The sequence below is a fragment of the Gasterosteus aculeatus genome, chromosome 9, assembly GCF_964276395.1.
Source record: "Gasterosteus aculeatus chromosome 9, fGasAcu3.hap1.1, whole genome shotgun sequence".
Taxonomy (NCBI): domain Eukaryota; kingdom Metazoa; phylum Chordata; class Actinopteri; order Perciformes; family Gasterosteidae; genus Gasterosteus; species Gasterosteus aculeatus.
The window spans coordinates 1,203,304-1,221,752 of NC_135696.1; the positions used below are offsets into that span (position 1 = coordinate 1,203,304).

At 43.6% G+C, this 18,449-nt stretch overlaps 1 protein-coding gene and 2 long non-coding RNA genes across 4 annotated transcripts; all 3 read left to right on the top strand.

Moving 5' to 3' along the window:
- The first annotated feature begins 1,560 nt into the window (after window positions 1-1,560).
- LOC144383404 (uncharacterized) lies at window positions 1,561-4,378 on the top strand. The gene is made up of 5 exons (XR_013450760.1): window positions 1,561-2,246; window positions 2,581-2,682; window positions 3,742-3,928; window positions 4,004-4,075; window positions 4,146-4,378. It is a non-coding gene; the product is annotated as an uncharacterized LOC144383404 (long non-coding RNA).
- A 286-nt stretch (window positions 4,379-4,664) lies between these two features.
- Window positions 4,665-7,311, top strand: LOC120825791 (uncharacterized). Of its 2 annotated transcripts, XR_013450757.1 has the most exons (7): window positions 4,665-4,831; window positions 4,931-5,374; window positions 5,473-5,591; window positions 5,666-5,786; window positions 5,860-5,925; window positions 6,025-6,077; window positions 6,159-7,310. It is a non-coding gene; the product is annotated as an uncharacterized LOC120825791 (long non-coding RNA). The 2 variants fall into 2 exon arrangements; XR_013450758.1 differs by lacking the exon at window positions 6,025-6,077 and having other exon boundaries at window positions 6,159-7,311.
- A 253-nt stretch (window positions 7,312-7,564) lies between these two features.
- On the top strand, window positions 7,565-12,199 carry LOC144382921 (uncharacterized). Its single transcript, XM_078080667.1, has one exon. The coding sequence runs from the start codon at window positions 7,708-7,710 to the stop codon at window positions 9,601-9,603; it is 1,896 nt and encodes a 631-aa protein (XP_077936793.1). The 5' UTR covers window positions 7,565-7,707; the 3' UTR covers window positions 9,604-12,199.
- Window positions 12,200-18,449: the final 6,250 nt, after the last annotated feature.

The window sequence follows — 18,449 nt, forward strand, 5'->3', positions numbered from 1 at the left end:
TGCTGAGACATGCCGACAACACAAAGGGTTTCATCTTTGGAGCAGGAATATATACTGCAGGTACGGCATCAAAACACGGGGATGGTTACGCACATACAGAGGATTGTTTACCCTCAGGAGACAGAATGTCCCTCCCGAGGACAGACAAGATGTCTGCCAGCTGAGGGTAGCAAAGACCTTGAGTAGTACAGCCTAATTGATCTCATGACACACATTATTTGCAGTTTTTCCAACATTTCCCTCCTGTTTATACAAAGTATAACTAATTAAAAGGAAAAACTATGGTAGTGAATCTTATCAAATGATTAAACACAAAAAAAAGAAATATTTGTTTAACAGATCAATCAAAAGTTCATAAAGGATTAAACTGATTCTAAAATGATTGTTCTTTTTATTAATCAACGGGTTAAATATTTCATTATTTGTTTAAATCAAAGTCAATCAAAGTAAAAAGAATATATTATTTGTTTTAGCACGGCGGCCATTCCCCTCTTTGAGCAACATGTCGCTCATGTGAGAAAAAGGGCGACAAAATCAATCATACAAATAAAAAACACAAAAAGAAGGGAAAAGGAGAGGAGGAAAAAACCTGTTGTCTTCAGGCTCAGGTACTTTGCTGCTGCCCCCCCACAAATCTTCACACAAAAGAAAACAGCACCATGTCATAGAAGCTAAGGTTAAGGTGCAATAGTCAAACGTGACATCTTAGTTGTTTAGAAATAGCGACAAGAAAACTGGAGGAAATACTACAAACCTCTATGCTACTAACGTTATAGCCTGTTGGCTGCCTTGTATCAGAGGCTAAAGGCTAACCAGCATTAGTTGCTGAACGCTAACTTAATAAAACGTGTACTGCTCTCCTTGTGTGTGTAGCTTCACAATTCAGCAGTTAGCCAAACTCCATTTGAAGGAATACGGAAGTCAGGATAATCGTCCAAGCTCCAAATGCTAGTGTCGTTACCTCCGACCCTCCTGCTGCCAAGCTTGTGTCGAAACATGAACCAGACAGTGCCCGGCGAAGCAAACGTAAAGATGCTCGGATGTCTTCTTCTATTAATTATTCTGCTAGTATGATCACAAACATACATGCACAAAGGTGCAGACAGATATAGATATGTGTTTGTTAAACTTCTTTCCTATGTACAAAGAATTGAAATACACAAACAAGGACACAATTCAAACCTGAAAAACAATAGTTTTATTCATATAGGAATCCGTGTATTTATTAGATGATTTATTGGTTCAACTTTTCATAATCAGAGATTGGGCCAAAATATACTGGTAGGCTATTCGAACCATTTGCACTACACGTTTTCAACAGCAGACGTCATCGTAGAGTTTGCGATGCATTGAATGAATGAACCTTTTTTCCGATACAATTGGCTGGAAAGCGTCACTTTGCCATCACTAGTAAAACGACTATTCTTTCGAAGGCGTTTAACGTGGCAGCGGATGATTTCTCTGAAACGATCGAAAACAATAACACGGACGGCGAACTTCCGGTTCCGGGTGAAAGTGCATAAAAGCGGATTAATTTAACAACCAATAGCGCCCAGAAGAGGGCGCCATCTGCCGAGGGCCGAACAAAACGGCAAAGACTGTAAACATAAGACCAACGTCACAGTTATAATGTCCTCTTCATAAAAATGTTCTTTTAAAATCTAAATTACACACCGGTATTTCGCTTTAGCTTACCTGAAGTAGGATACTTCCAGACTCTTGATTAGTGCGTGTTGCTCTCCGGGCACGTCCGTCTCTGTCGCGTTGGGATCTACTCATGTGGATCGTCACGTCACGTTCCGCGCGCATTCAGTTCAAATTCAAATTTGAACAACACTTGTAAACAGTGATGAAATGTTAACAAATGTGTTAGTTTATATTTAGAAAAGCCGACGGCGTTTGAAATCTCATAACTTTTTTCACGAATACAGGTGCAGTTCCCCTGTAGACACACGCGGGGGCGCTGTTCTGTCTAGTTAATGGAGCATTGAGCGACGAGAAGAAGACTGACGTACCGACTTCAAAAAAAAGGCGCGGGCGCGGATCAGATCAGAGACGGGTGACCAGTTGTTGATGCAATGGCACTGACGGAAGAACTTTTAAAACATATTAAGGCGTTCAAATACACATAAGGGCAGAAGGAAAATTGTGAAACGGATGCAGAAACGTGGTATCCTGACGACGACGATGTGCGCAAAATGCAACCTTGCATGCATCTGGTGAAATGCCAAGGATGGGCTGTGGTGGTAAGCAGAAGCTAATTCTAATTTGTTCATTTAAATGGGAACTACGTAGAAGAAGCCGTTGAGCTTGCGTGCCTGAGATCACCGCGCAGGGTTGGACGGGGTCTTTCAATAATTAATATTATTATTTGTATTGTTGTTATTAATAAATGCTCTGCTCAGACTCATGGGAGACGTGCTTGTTTTCTGCCGTTGGCAGCATTTTGGATAAGTTGCAGTCAAGGATGTTTCCCTTACTGATTACTACAGAGCATTGCAGTAGGCTTGAAGAGGTAAAAGCATGAACAACCTTGTCTACATGTCAGCCTTTTTTACTTTTTTCCTTCTTTTTCCTCAGGCTCTGTAAGCATCATAAAAGTTTCCCAAAGTCTGTACGTAATGGCTCAATATTCACCAAGTCTCACATCGCTCTGAGAAAATGGCTTGAGTTCATGCACAGGTACAGTATTAATATATCAAATGTATTTTTTTTTCATTACATATCTAAATAACATATTTAGCAGTCTTTTATTTATGCGTAATTCATGTTGTATTAGGAATTCCGTTCCACCAGCCCCTCAAATTTTATTTGCATTGTGGGTGAAGCCTCTTTGCCCTCAGCCGCTGGGTTGAACGGACCTGATGACTGACTGGTGAAGGTTCCTGGGATCCCCCGTGGTGAAGTGACAGTGTTCACACCTCCACACCTCAATCCTCTCTGCTTCTGAGAGCTCAAGTGTCCTTTTGTTGGGTATCATTTAATTGGGTTCTCTTAGTCTCCCTCTGCCATCAGGTTGGCGTGTGATTTTGAATAAATTGTCTAAATCTATTGGATAGATAGCCATGAAAATCTGGTGCACCTCAGGATAACATTTTATTCATTCATTTAATGTGGTGACATCGTCTGGTGGACATTTAGTTTTCTTCATTTGCCCAAATACCTCCAAAACTAATTACATTCATATTCACCTGCGCTTCTGATATGTGTTGTTTTTATTGCCAATAAGGAACTGATAACATGCTAATGAGATGGGGAATATTTCAAAGGTTTTATATGTTAAACACCAACATGATTTAATTTTAAGTAACTTAGCATGCTGACATTAGCATTTAGTTAAAAAACCTAGCATTTAAATGTTTTCACTGAATAAACTTTAAAACACCAACCACTCGTGTTTGTTGTTTGAAATGTCATCATTAGTTTTCATTTACAAAGAATAAATGTTTTCCTCTCTGGTACATTCAGTGATGAGGAGACGAATACAGAAGCTGATAAACACAAACAAGATAAATATAGAAATAGTCATAATCTACCATCTCAAAGTGTCAATGAGTCATCACTTCAAAAACCTTTCTGAGAACACAACTTACAGGAGTTGCACACTGAACTATTAAACCATTAAAACCACACTGTATGCTTTGGATAAAAGCATCAGCTAAATGAAAATGTTAAGCTAAGTTAAATAATATACTGAATATTTAAATGTCACTTCAAATGTTTATACAATCTAATTCATAGATGCAGAAAGCGGGATGAGCAGCGGCATCATCTTGCCAAGGTTGTGTTGACCCCACAAGAAGCCAATGCCATATTCATTGAGTTTCATGACAGTGACATTGGAGCGCACTGGGAGGTCGACAAGACCATGGATGCAATTCTGCAACGGTTCTACTGGCCTGGCATGAAGGCCCACATCGAGAAATGGGTGGGTGTCACTCCTTGTGCTAATATTTAAACATATCAGTGATATCAGTGTTTTTCAATTGTCTAAATGTTTCAGATTGGCCAGTGTGATGCCTGCCAAAAGAAGAGGACCTCTATAAAGGAGAACATGCTATACAAACCCATAGAGGTAAATACCTACTAAATATAACATGTTGAATGGAAGCATCCTTGTGTTAAAATCTGGTTTGCTTTTTAAGGTGACTCAAGCATTTGAATTGGTTGGGATGGACTTGGTCGTAAGCTAAAATGCACCAAGAATGGGTGTCAATGCATTTGTGTGATGGTGGACTATTTCACCAAGTGGCTTGAGGTGTACCCACTGAAAACCAAAGGAGCGGAATAAATCTCCATGTGTGTAATGGATTTCTTTTATAAATATGGCGCCCCAAAGCGTATCCTCACCGACCGTGGAAAGGAATTCGTGAACAAAGTAAGTTTAATTTTGACGCAAGTAATATTACTGTATTCGTGGTCCCATTACCAATGGAAGAAGCATCATGGTATTCATTACATTACATTACATTACATGTCATTTAGCTGACGCTTTTATCCAAAGCGACGTACAATAAGTGCATTCAACCATATTCAAAATAAGTTGTCCTCTTGTGCATTATAACATTATTTATCTAAGATATATTCCAATAACCACTGTTGATCTACTTCGAGACTGACTTTTTATTGCCATTAATAATTGTTTTCCTCTATTTTTTGAAAAGTTTTTTAAAAAATGGTCCAGGATCACCCCGGTGACTGGGACCGATATATTAAGTCCACTGGGTTTGGTCTAAGGACGAAGAAACAACTGACCACAAAGAACTCCCCATATTTCCTCATGTATGGGAGGGAAGCTCGGTATCCCTCCGAAATACCGGTCGAGTGGCAGGTATGAAATTTCCTACAGTTAAGTTGCTTGGTAACCACATAGATTTCTCTGCCTAATTTGTACTTTTATTTTTTTTATTTGTCTCCTCCAATGTAAAAGCCATCAGAGGACCGTATTGGTGCTCTCACCAGGAATGAGGAGGTTTCCAACCACATCACAGACCAAAAGGATGTGTATACGAAGGTTGCTGCAAATCTGGCAAAAGGCCACGATCGTGTACGCAAAAGAAAGTTGGCAAAGGGGAATGATGACTGCTTTGTTGTGGGGGACGAGGAAAAACATAAGGGAAGAGCAAAGAAAAGGGGGCAAAATGGACATGATGGGTCCATATACCATAACTAACATTGATGACAAAAGTGCTCACCTTATAAGCGACAAAGAAAAGAAAATCCTGAAAATTAACATCGACCATCTCAAAAAATATGTGGAACCTGAAGATCGTATTCCAGGCAAATAGATGGCAGCGGCTTCTTCTCCTCCACCTCTGCAGTCCAACTCCCTAGCCGGTCTCCTTGACCTCCACTCTACACTCCCCAGAGGAACGTAAGTATGGATGTCAATTCTATGTAATGACTTCCGTGACCTTTTGGAACGACACTGCATTTAATCATAAAATCCTCCGCTCTGTCTCCTGCTTTCAGTCATAGCTGACATCTGGGCGGGTAAACGCCAAGGTGTGCTGTGGAGCAAATTGGGGCCGTATAAAATATTTGCCGCAGACTTGCAGAACTTGGCCCCCGGAAGGGAAATAGAGAGTGAGGTACAGGCGGTAAAAGTGTTTATCCTTTTATTATTTTGCCAACAGTATTTAACACCTTTCAATCATTACTGAAGGTTTTGAATGCATACATTCATAACGTCTTGGAGCTGCAAGAATTTAAGATAAAAGTGCGTTATCTAGACTCCTTCCAGATGACTTCTAATGTGGGAAGGCTGTTTCAGGGGATTAATAAAGGTAATCTTTGCAATCTGTTTAGACACCCTTAAAAATACAAGCAGCATTTTATTCATAATGTGTGTGTTTTCAGCTGGACCCGTTGGCCTTCGATATCCTCATCGGACCGGTTTGCGACAAACGGCACTGGACACTTGTGGTGAGAATAGTTCATACCATCAAGAAGAATGTGAAGACATTCCACACTTTTGTGTGGTAATCTGGCATGATTTGAATGTGAACTTAATGTATTTTGAAGGTAATTTATCCAAAAGAACACCGGGCGGTTTACCTTGATCCGTTAGGTGAAAGGTATATATATATTAATTAATATATATATATATATTAGTTAATTAATATATATATATATATAAATTAATTTCTCTCCTACAGAGCCTTCATGAGAAACAAAAATATCCATGTGTCAAGATGGAGTTGCTCAACCGTGAGCCACCCGAGACAGCAAGACTCGATATTCTGTGGGGCGCTTGTCTGCAAGGTAAGAGTACGGGAGACCCTTTGGTGGTTATTGCATGTTACTCATTTAAAAATACTGAGTAGTTTGCAGAACTTATTTTAACTGGTGGCCAGTTTAATTTCTCTACTGACGAGGCCACTACAACTCTCTTGTGAAGAGAGATAGTTTGCAGTCTGGTCAGTGACTCAGGTTTGTCTTTTCCTGTTAATGTTTTGTCACATGCACTTAATTGTTCATTTAATTATGTTGGGGGAAAATTGTTGAGCCTGCGTTGGGTGAGGCTCTCAGGAATGTGACCTTTGATGTGAGCCGTTGACTTAAGGCAGTCCAGGGTGAGATAAGACACAGATGGAACCATACGTGCCCTGACTGACCTTTTAGATGCTGTTGATTGACCGGGTCCCTTAAGGGAGGGTCACGGGGTCACAGAATCTTATAAATACAGCATGTATAAGTGTGTTAAAAATGGAGGGATCACAGCAGTGCCATTAATGAATATTTCATTTAAGAGTAAAATCATGATTTCAAAATCTGAGTGATACAAACAAGCCAAAATTCTAATTCAAAAAGGGTTGCTTTTGAATGAAAATACATGTGTTCGTTAGTAAGCTAGGATCACTAATTAGTTTTCCGTTTGCTCCCGCGGTCCACCGCACATACATGGTGACCCAATGTTACGTTTTTTCCAATGGCAGCCAGTCTACCGGCACTGCCTTGGCGGTCAACCTATTGGGCACCCCTGGTCTAACCCCTAAATCACGTACTCATACTTTAAACAATTACATCTTAAAGCTCACCGTGACCTCACAACCTGGTCTCTGCAGATTTGGTCCAGACACACGCACAGAAAACTCAAATTCACTGTGACCCATCAAAAAAAAACAGTTTCAATTTTACCCAAAAATATAGTATCGGAAAAAAAATGGACATTGGATGCACATTGTTATTTTATTTTCTGTGATTCTATTTTCTCCCTACTGTTTTTATCAATTAATTGTATTAAAAAAAGTTTATTTTTATAAATATGATACTATGTATGTTTTTTATGTAAAAAAAAAGGAAAAAAATTCTATTATTTCCGTCCACACAATCTGTCGATAATCAATATATGTTTTTCTCCGTCCTGAGAGGAGGAGAGAACGAGCAGGGAATCACCCCACAGGAGCACACCGGGGCTTGGACACCTGCTTGATGACATCATAGTATTGAAAGCTAAGCCCCGCCCACCTGCCTGATGCACTCATTCCATTGGCCGCTTTTGCGCTTAGGTCATAGGGGCGTGGCCAAAACATCAAAGGAATGTGATGACCTCATCGCTTCTGGAATACTAGTTATAGCCCACAGGAGATAGCCCACAGGAGATAGCCCACAGGAGATAGCCCACAGGAGATAGCCCACAGGAGATAGCCCACAGGAGATAGCCCACAGGAGATAGCAATACTTTTAACAAATCGGCAGTGGACAATGTCGAAAAAACAACCTTGCGAGGGAGATTTACTGGAGTTGGAATGGCTCCGTGGAGCACAGTCTGCCGATAAAAGGTATAAAAAGTTATACAATCAAAACCAATGCAGGGAAATACTGGATCTGAAGAGGCTGGTAGAAGCGCTCAAAGACGATTTGAAAGTTGTCGAAAAGGAGAATAAAGAACACAAAACGAAGTTCACGGCCACCAAAGATGAATACAACAAAACGATCAATACATTGGTGACACTCAATAGCAATCTTCAGAAAGAGTTTGAACTGGTGCGATCGAAGTCTGTGGAAATGTTCAGGCGCTACGATGAAAAACTGAGCCTGAACGAGACTGAGCTGTCAAAGATGAAAGCAGACCATGAAATAAAACTGGCGGAAATAGAGCTGATGCACGAACAAGTGGTTGATAAGCTGGTTTCAAACCATAAAAACGAAATGGAACACCAAGAGACTAAGCTGCAGTGTTTAATACAGAAGCACAATGAGTCCATTTTAGAAAAAAACGTTCTGCAAGGTAAGGAGGCTACCCTTAAAAGTGAAATGGTAGAATTGCAGGCTGACCGTGACAACCTGCGAATCCAAATTGCCCAATCCCAAAACGAAATGTATTTCCTCAGGGTAGAAAACAGTGAAAGGAAAGTGCGCCGCCGCGATGTGGCCACGTTAAAACGCGAAGCCGAATTAACTGCCCGGACTCTCAACAATAGCGAATTGGAGATAGAGAGTCTCAAGGAAGAGCTCAAGAAAGGGAAAGAACGTGAGGAAGAGCTTGAGAAAGGAAAAGAACGTGAGGAAGAGCTCAAGAAAGGGAAAGAACATGTGGTAGAGGAACTATGCCTCCATGCTCTCCTCAAAATGAAATCGACCATGGGGAAGGAAGAAAATAACACTCCTAAAGAACTAAAGATCCAGTTAGATCCAAAAGATAAGGACTCCGAAAAGTTAGAAAAAAGTGAGAAAAAGACCATCAACAATCGGGCCGAATTTCAATCTCAGAATTTGAAACTTGAGAAGGAATTGTGCAAGGAGAGGGAGAGGTGCAAGAAGCTGGTGGCCTATCAGCAGCACTTCAAGATGGAGCTGCTGAAATGCACAGATTTGATCTCTGACACAGAGAGGTTTAAAAGAAGTGTGATCGATCTGAAAATAAAATTCACCGACGATGACGACTACATGGTGCTGAAAAGGATAGAACATGAGAGGAAATTTATCAATGGTTTGCAAAATAAGTACAAGAAAGTCATCGATGTAAAGTCCCGCGAGGTGCTGGTTGAGAGGGGACGGTTTTGTAAGAAATGTCTGGAGGTCAGCGACAACACACAGGAGCTGAATGAGAAGACTGTTTTGATACGGAAACTTCATGAACAGATCAAAGAGACAAAGCAGACAGGGTGGTTCACGAGGAAGGGTGCAGCACGCAACAAAGTTTACCCGTTAGCTTCAATGGAAACCACACCCAGTAAACCCATGCTCTTAGATGGATATGACACACCTAGTGCACCTTTCTGTCTGAAAAGGATGGAACCTGAGAGGAAAATGTTCCATGTTTTGCAAAATAAGGACAAGAAACTGCTGGCTGAGAGGAGACCGCTTCATGCAAAATGTGTGGAGGTCGGCGGCAACACCAAGACAATAAATGAACCATTTTTGCAGATACGGAAACTTGAACAGACCAAAGAGACCCATGGACCAGAAATCGAGTTGCCAAACACGCCAGTGGGGAAGGTAAAATGGTGGTTCACGAGGAAGGGTGCGGCAGGCCGCAAAGTTTACCTACCAGCTTCAATGGAAACCACACCCAGTAAACCCACGCTCTTAAGGCCGGCGCACGCTTCTGCGTCTGCGTCGCTGAGTCAACGCGCTCCATTCAATTCATGGTTCTAAAAGTCTTGCGTGTGTTGCAGAGCAATTCACCGCCAGAACAACAGGCGGAGTGACAGGTTTTTGTTGAAGACGACCTGCAAGCGGTAAGCGACGGTGACGGTAAGCGTGTTGCGTCACTTCCTGTTGCCAGCGTGTTTGATGTCATCGAACTTTTCACAGCTCTAGCTATACTATCTCTGTAACTCCACTTCATGTGTCTGATCACTTCTTCATCTCTTACTCCCTTCCACTCTCTATAACTAACAAACCTCCCTCATTGACTAACTCCATACCGGCTCGTCGCAACATTCGCTCCCTCTCTCCCTCCTCGCTGGCATCCTCTGTTCTATCAGCCCTCCCTTCAACTGATTCCTTCTCACTCTTGCATCCAAACGCTGCTGCAGAGTCTCTCCTCTCAACTCTTTCCTCCTCTCTAGACTCTCTCTGCCCTCTTACGACACGACGGACTGGCAAATCCCCTCCGGCTCCGTGGCTGTCTCAACCGGTCTGTGCCATGAGAGCCACCATGCGAGCGTCGGAAAGGAAATGGCGTAAATATAAACGACCTGAGGACCTGCTCGAATTTCAATCCCTCCTCTCCTCGTTTTCTGCTTCTATCTCTGCTGCCAAAAGCTCCTTCTACCAATCCAAAATCGAATCCTCATTCTCTAACCCCAAAAAACTCTTCTCGATCTTCTCCAATCTCCTCAAACCCCCTACCCCTCCTCCCCCTTCTTCCGGGAGACTTTGTCAACTACTTCGCCAAGAAAATAGCTGACATACGCTCCTCCTTCTCAAACCCACCTCCTACTTCTCGCGTCCCACCGACCTCACCTCTTTCGCCCTCACTTTCCTCTTTCACCGCCCTCTCTCCTAACCAAATTCTTACCCTAGTAACCTCTGCCCGTCCGACCACCTGCCCTCTTGACCCCATTCCATCACATCTTCTACAATCTATTGCACCTGACCTTCTTCCGTTCCTCACCTGTCTCATCAACAACGCTCTGATATCTAGCTGTTTTCCCAATTCTCTGAAGGAGGCAAGAGTCAACCCTCTCCTGAAGAAACCCACCCTCAACCCTTCTGAAGAAAACAACTACAGACCGGTCTCTCTTCTTCCCTTTTTGTCCAAAACCCTTGAACGTGCTATCTTTAATCAACTCTCCTCTTATCTCCACTGTAACAACCTCCTTGACCCCCACCAGTCAGGTTTCAAGGCAGGCCACTCTACAGAGACTGCTCTCCTTGCTGTCTCTGAGCAACTCCACACTGCTAGAGCCGCCTCTCTCTCCTCTGTCCTCATCCTTCTGGACCTCTCTGCTGCATTTGACACGGTCAACCACCAGATCCTTATTTCCTCCCTTCAGGAACTTGGTGTCACAGGCTCTGCTCTCTCCCTTCTCTCGTCCTACCTGGATGGTCGCACCTACCGGGTAACCTGGCGAGGATCTGTGTCGGAACCTTGTCCTCTTACTACTGGAGTTCCTCAGGGTTCCGTGCTGGGTCCCCTCCTGTTTTCGCTTTACACAAACTCTCTTGGCGCTGTCATTCGCTCGCATGGCTTCTCTTACCACAGCTATGCCGATGACACCCAACTAATTCTCTCCTTTCCTCACTCGGACACCCAGGTGGCGGCTCGGATCTCTGCCTGTCTAACTGACATCTCTCAGTGGATGTCCGCCCACCATCTGAAAATCAACCCCGACAAGACTGAACTACTTCTCTTTCCCGGAAAAGATTTGCTTACCCAGGACCTGACAGTCAACTTTGGGAACTCCGTACTAACGCCCACCTCGACCGCTAAGAACCTCGGCGTCACACTCAACAGCCAACTCTCCCTGACTCCCAACATTGCCGCGACAACGCGATCCTGTAGATACACGCTCTACAATATCAGGAGAATACGTCCCCTTCTCACTCAGAAGGCAGCGCAGGTACTGATTCAGGCTCTTGTCATCTCCCGCCTGGACTACTGCAACTCCCTCCTGGCAGGTCTCCCTGCCACCGCCATTCGACCTCTGCAGCTCATTCAGAATGCAGCAGATCGACTGGTCTTCAACCTTCCGAAATTCTCCCACACTACTCCACTCCTCCGCTCTCTTCACTGGCTACCGGTGGCCGCCCGCATCCAGTTCAAAACATTGGTGCTCACGTACCATGCTGTGAATGGATCGGGTCCAGCTTACATCCAGGACATGGTCAAACCCTACATCCCAACCCGCACTCTCCGCTCTGCATCTGCAAAACTACTCGTCCCTCCCTCACTGAGAGCAAAACACTCGACTAGGTCTCGACTCTTCGCTGTCCTTGCGCCGAAATGGTGGAACGAGCTCTCTGAAGACACCAGGACCGCAGAGAGCCTTCACATCTTCCGCCGCAAACTAAAGACACACCTCTTCAGACTCTACCTCGACTAAAGACTAACAAATTGTAGCACTTAAATTGTACTTGTAACGTCACTCATCTATAGCAAATTGTAAATTGGCTTATTTGAGGAAATTGCACTTTCTTGTTTCTTGTTCTCCTGAGTTTGTACCCTATGGTTGAATGCACTTATTGTACGTCGCTTTGGATAAAAGCGTCAGCTAAATGACATGTAATGTAATGTAACTCCAGGTTTCTCTTCAACACTGTAGCCCGACTGACAGAGTCACAGCTCTGTCGAGCCGTGTATTCCTTTGGACCTCACTAGTAACGACTTCATGAACTTCTTCAATGATAAGATTCTGACTATCAAAGAGAAAATTGATGGTCTCCTGCCTTCAACCAGTGCCGACCTGTCCTCCGATGTAGGAACCTTGGATGCAGCAGTGGGCCCTGATGCCTGTTTGGATGCCTTCTCTTCCATCAACCTTGATCAACTGACTTCTTTATTTTCAAAGTCTAAATCTTCTACTTGTCTCTTGGATCCGATTCCGACCAAACTGCTTAAGGAAGTTTTTCCTTTAGTTAGCACATCCTTATTAGATATAATGAATCTGTCTTTGTTGACAGGACATGTACCACAGTCCTTCAAGGTAGCTGTAATTAAACCTCTTCTTAAGAAACCTACTCTTGCTCCAGAGGTGTTGGCTAACTACAGACCTATCTCTAATCTTCCCTTCCTCTCTAAGATCTTTGAGAAATCCGTCGCAAATCAATTATGTGACTTTCTACAAAACAATGCTTTGTTTGAGGATTTCCAGTCAGGATTTCGAGTGCATCACAGTACAGAAACCGCACTGGTGAAAATTACGAATGATCTTCTACTTGCATCGGACCAAGGAGTCATCTCTTTTCTTGTCTTGCTGGACCTCAGTGCCGCATTTGATACCATAGACCATTGTATCCTGTTGCAGAGACTAGAACATTTAATTGGTATCAAAGGAACTGCACTCAGCTGGTTTAAATCCTACCTATCGGACCGATCCCAGTTTGTGCTTGTAAACGGTGAATCCTCAAAGACCACCAATGTTGGTCACGGAGTCCCACAAGGTTCTATACTTGGACCGATTTTATTTACCCTCTATATGCTTCCTTTGGGCGATCTTATCAGGAAACACCGCATAAACTTCCATTGTTATGCAGACGATACTCAACTGTATCTGTCGATCAAGCCAGAAGAGACGGACCAGTTAGTTAGACTTCAAGAATGTCTTGGAGACATCAAAACTTGGATGACCGGCAACTTCCTGATGCTAAACTCAGAAAAAACGGAAGTTATCCTGATAGGCCCAGAGCGCCTTCGAAGCCAGCTGTCACGTGATACAGTTTTTATGGATGGAATTGCTCTGGTACCCAGCAGCACCGTCAGGAATCTGGGAGTTCTCTTCGACCAGGATATGACCTTCAACTCGCATATAAAGAAGACTTCAAGGACTGCCTATTTTCATCTACGTAACATATCAAAAATCAGGAACTTCCTGTCTCAAAGTGATGCAGAAAAATTAGTTAATGCGTTTGTCACTTCCAGACTGGACTACTGTGATTCTTTGTTATCAGGCTGCTCTTATAAATCTCTTAAGCCTCTCCAGTTGATTCAGAATGCTGCAGCACGTGTATTAACGAGAACTAAGAAAAGGGATCATATCACTCCTGTATTAACTTCTCTGCACTGGCTCCCTGTTAAATCAAGAATAGATTTTAAGGTACTTCTCCTCACCTACAAGGCACTTGCTGGTGAGGCACCGTTGTATCTTAAAGAGCTTGTAACACCTTATTGCCCTACAAGGCAGCTGTGCTCCATAGATGCTGGGTTACTTGTTGTTCCTATGGTTTTAAAAAGTAGGCTGGGGGCCAGAGCCTTCAGTTATCAAGCTCCTCTTTTGTGGAACCAGGTTCCACTTTCAGTCCGGGGGGCAGATTCGGTCAGCTCTTTTAAAGTAAAACTTAAAACGTTCCTCTTTGATTCTGCCTATAGTTAGGGCTGGCTCAGGTTAGTCCGGACCAGCCCTTAGTTAAGCTGCTATAGGCTTAGAATGCCGGGGGAATTCTTAGGACACACAAAGCTCCTCTCTCACGCTCTCGTTCTACCATAACAAGTTTTATTAATGCACATGACTAATTCAGCTTCTTTCCGGGAGTTTTTTTTTTGTGCTTTCTCCCCTATCAGGTCTCCGTAGATCGTGGTTCCTTCGGGACCCTGGTCCTGACACCTGCCGTGGCCATGCTGACGCCTGCTGCTGCCATCATCATCATCATCATTATTTTAGATATTAATCATATTACATTACTCATAAACCGACATTACCCTCTCCTAAAATCTCTGTGCTCTCCCTCCCCACAGGATTCTGTGGATGGTGGTTCTATCTGATGGTGGTGGTCCCTGCAGTGGTCCTGCTGTGCGCCTGGCTTACTACTCACAATTACTTGAATAATTTCTGTCATAGGAATTGCATGTATTATACATTGTTCATTCTGTACACATGGCATCCATTGTAGTCTGTCCATCCCGAGAGTGGGATCCCTCCTCTGACGTTCTCCCTAAGGTTTCTTCCCTTTTTTCCCTCTTGTAAGGGTTTTTTTCATTTTTTGGGGAGTTTTTCCTGTGCCGATGGAGGGTTTCGGGGCAGAGGATGTTGTATGTGTACAGACTGTAAAGCCCTCTGAGGCAAATTTGTAATTTGCGATTTTGGGCTATACAAAATAAAATGACTTGACTTGACCTAGAGAGTTATGGAGGACCAAAATAAACAGAATAAACAAAATAAACAGCGAACAGAATGAACATTTATTGAACACACTAAAACTAAATGTTTCTTTTTACATACATATAAATACAAACAGACATGAATGTTATTCTGCAATAAACAAACTTAAACTTTAAATAACTTAAAATATCTTGCTCTCCATAAAAATATATCCAGTCAAAATTATACAAGTTAGAAATATGAACATGCTGCAAAAAAACGCCTGAAAAAATAAATACAAATTGTGACAGCTTGTGCTTTAAGTAAACATTAAAATAACAAATCAAAACACTTGAGTTTCTTTGCTTTTGTGATTTTATATACAAAAAAACTTAGATTTTAAATATCACAAATGATTTTACTCGCCATAAAAATATCTCCTGTCAAAATTATACAAGTTAGAAATATGAACATACTGCAAAACAAAACCTGGAAATATAAATAAAATTTGTGCTTTTCAGTAATAACAAATAACGATGCAAAACATTCAGTTTTCTTTGCTCTTATGCCATTTTATCAGAGCTGGATGTTTTGCATCTTTTTTTGGTATCAAGTTGGTTTATGTTTGGCGCGAGGTCCCGTGTTGTGGAGACTCTCAGGATGGACTGAAGGTGCTCATCAGTGAGACGACTCCTGTGTGCTGTTTTGTTTGTCTTCTCACGCAGATATGTGCTACCAAACATGCACACGGTTCGAGCCGCATGTAGACGGAGCTGGGGCATTGCTGCGGGACTGGAGTGAATAAACAGTGTCGTACTTTGTCTTTAGTGTCCCATCACACTGCAGCTCAATCAGCTCCATCTGGATCGGCACAGGTGCAGTTTCCACGTCAACGGCAAATGGGTTGCGAAACAACTCAAAATCATTTTTTTGTTTCTCAAAATCAACAAAGCGTCGTGCGAACTCCGTGCGCTCAGTTTATCAGCAAAGTGCGTATTTGGGAACACCGTTGTGCCGCATTACTTGGCAACAGGGAAAGTGGGGCGAGTTGCACTGGTGCATTTGTGTCTCCCATAAAATCAGCTTCACTGCGTCATACATGTCAGTGATCATGCGGTCACGTCCCTGGAGCTGGAGGTTCAAGGCGTTGAGACGTGCGGTTATGTCAGCCAGAAACGCCACGGAAAAGCGCTCGGCAAGGCAGCTGAAGCGCTGCATTATGGGATCTGTAGTTTATTTTGTTATCAGCGCTTCATTACATTACATTACATGTCATTTAGCTGACGCTTTTATCCAAAGCGACGTACAATAAGTGCATTCAACCATAGGGTACAAACTCAGGAGAACAAGAAACAAGAAAGTGCAATTTCCTCAAATAAGCGAATTTACAATTTGCTATAGATGAGTGACGTCACAAGTACAATTTAAGTGCTGCAATTTGTTAGTCTTTAGTCGAGGTAGAGTCTGAAGAGGTGTGTCTTTAGTTTGCGGCGGAAGATGTGAAGGCTCTCTGCGGTCCTGATGTCTTCAGAGAGCGCGTTCCACCATTTCGGCGCAAGGACAGCGAAGAGTCGAGACCTAGTCGACTTCATATCGTCGGGCCATTAGTAACACTAATATAAAATGATCTCGCGGGCCAGATATAATTGCATGCCGGGTCGGATATGGCCCGCGGCCCTTGAGTTTGACATATCTGGTTTAGTGGATACCGGTGAGTATCGAGGGATCAAAAAATCTGACATAAATTAAGGGAATTGATTCGGAGTCAATATCCTGGTCTCGGTTTGGCAACCCCCTCAGACCCTGACGAGGGCTGAGTCCGCTAGGTACAGGCGCCTGGGAACTGGGGACCCCCAAAGGTCTGCGGGCTGGTCACCCAGGGTTAGGGTTCCTTAAAAACCGTATGTTCGATTCCTAGACACGTGCAGCCCTTGGAGAGGTGCTGGGATACAGTAAAAATAAACAGCGCGTTTTGGAGTGTGGAGGGGGAGAGAGAGGAGTGATTAAATAAATAAATAAATGTGTTGAGAAATGCACTTAAAGAAATAAGTTTTGGAAGTACGTTCTAAGGGATTGAGAACGCAGACAGACCGCACGGTTAAAGCATACACTTGCGGCTTTAATAATTGAGTCTGAGAGGTTAACATAAACTTGTGGACAAACATTTTCTCTGAAAGGTTAGTATAAACTTTCAGAACATAGCTGTCTGCTCCGGTAAAATACATACAAACTGGTTGACTGCTGTTAAATGGAAGGTGAATTTGATGGAGAAGTGGAGGACGGCGGCTGGGAGCCAGCGCCGGGGTATCGATGGAAAAGAATAAATGACCAACTGAGGCTGTGTTGGTGGCGGTGAGCGGGGACACCACTGAGAAAAAGAACCATGATGTTGTGGATCACACAGGACACACGGTGAGAAAGTTGTTAGAGGAGACACTGTGGTATGGAGGGGCACCAGGTTAAGGAGTGTCCTGGTAAAGGAAGACAGGGGAGGGGAGGGGTAGAGGTGTCCCACCCCAAGAAGCATGGGCTCCCAACGCACATGCTGCACCGCCCCCTAGAGGACAGTACCCCACACTGGAGGACTGGGGCTATGAGGCAGATGCCTCTCAGTGACACACCCCTGAGAGAGACCTGGACAGCAGGGGCAGGGCAGACCCCATGCTGTCACTCACGGTACTACAACAACAACTGCCGTTTCTCGTTGCCACTGGGGCCACATACTCCACCATACAGGCAGCGGGCTCGTCTGCTATGTCCAGAGATAGCGTCAGCGTTGTGGGGTTCTCCGGGGTGTCACAGAAACTGCCTCCCTACTGGTGAAAGTGGGAAATCAGACATTGACTCATTCTTTTGTTGTTTCGCCTCAAGTTCCAGTGAATCTTATGGGAAGGGATCTTCTCATTAAGACGGGGGCTTCGATCTTGTGCAGCCCGGACGGACTAAGCGTCACCATGATGGATGGAACGGTTCTGCATTGCAATGACAATGGACAAACGAATGGTCAGTGGGTGGTGCAGCCACTGCAGCAACAACAACGATATGCAGACATTTATTGGGGCCTCTTGAAGCCTGAGTGTCCTGAAGTCCCAGGGGTTATGACTCTTTACCAAAAGTGGAAACATGGATAACTCTTCTTGATCCGTATGTTCCTCCTCCAGATCCTCCTCATGTCACATTGTTTTATGATAGACAAGGAGATGAGTGCTATTGTGACGAATTCATGGAATATTTAGAAAACACTGAATGGGAGGTGACGTACTAAAACCTCTATGTGGGCCCGGAAGGGGTACCCTCAGCTGTCATCCTCTCCCCTGATCAATCGAAATGGTATTTAATGAATCGAGATGCAGTGCCGCATGTGTCGTTGGCTCTGCATCCCAAACATCAGGCTGAAGACTTAGGTCTAATGACGAAACGGGCGATGCTGCTAGACGACTGGGTAGGCACTCAACTGCCTGATGTTTGTTTTTCTCCCTCCGCTAGAATGTACAGAATTACAGGGAAAGCAACTAACTCTGTCATTTTAACACAGAAACAGGTGTCCAGAGACCACGGACGCGAAAAGACCGACCATCCCTGCACAGCAACCCTTCTTGAGAAAACTTCCAGACTCCCTCTGGTCAGAAGGTCCGACTGACGTAGGTTTTTGTAATGCATGTAAACCAGTGACGTTTGAAGTTCATGACGGTCCTCCCATTTGGCAACCTCAATACCCTCACAAGCCAGCCGCGGCAGAAGGGATCAAAGAAACTATCG

What these genes read in the sequence shown, in the direction of transcription:
- LOC144382921 (XM_078080667.1), top strand. Translation starts at nt 7,708, where the DNA reads ATGTCGAAAAAACAACCTTGCGAGGGAGATTTACTGGAGTTGGAATGG.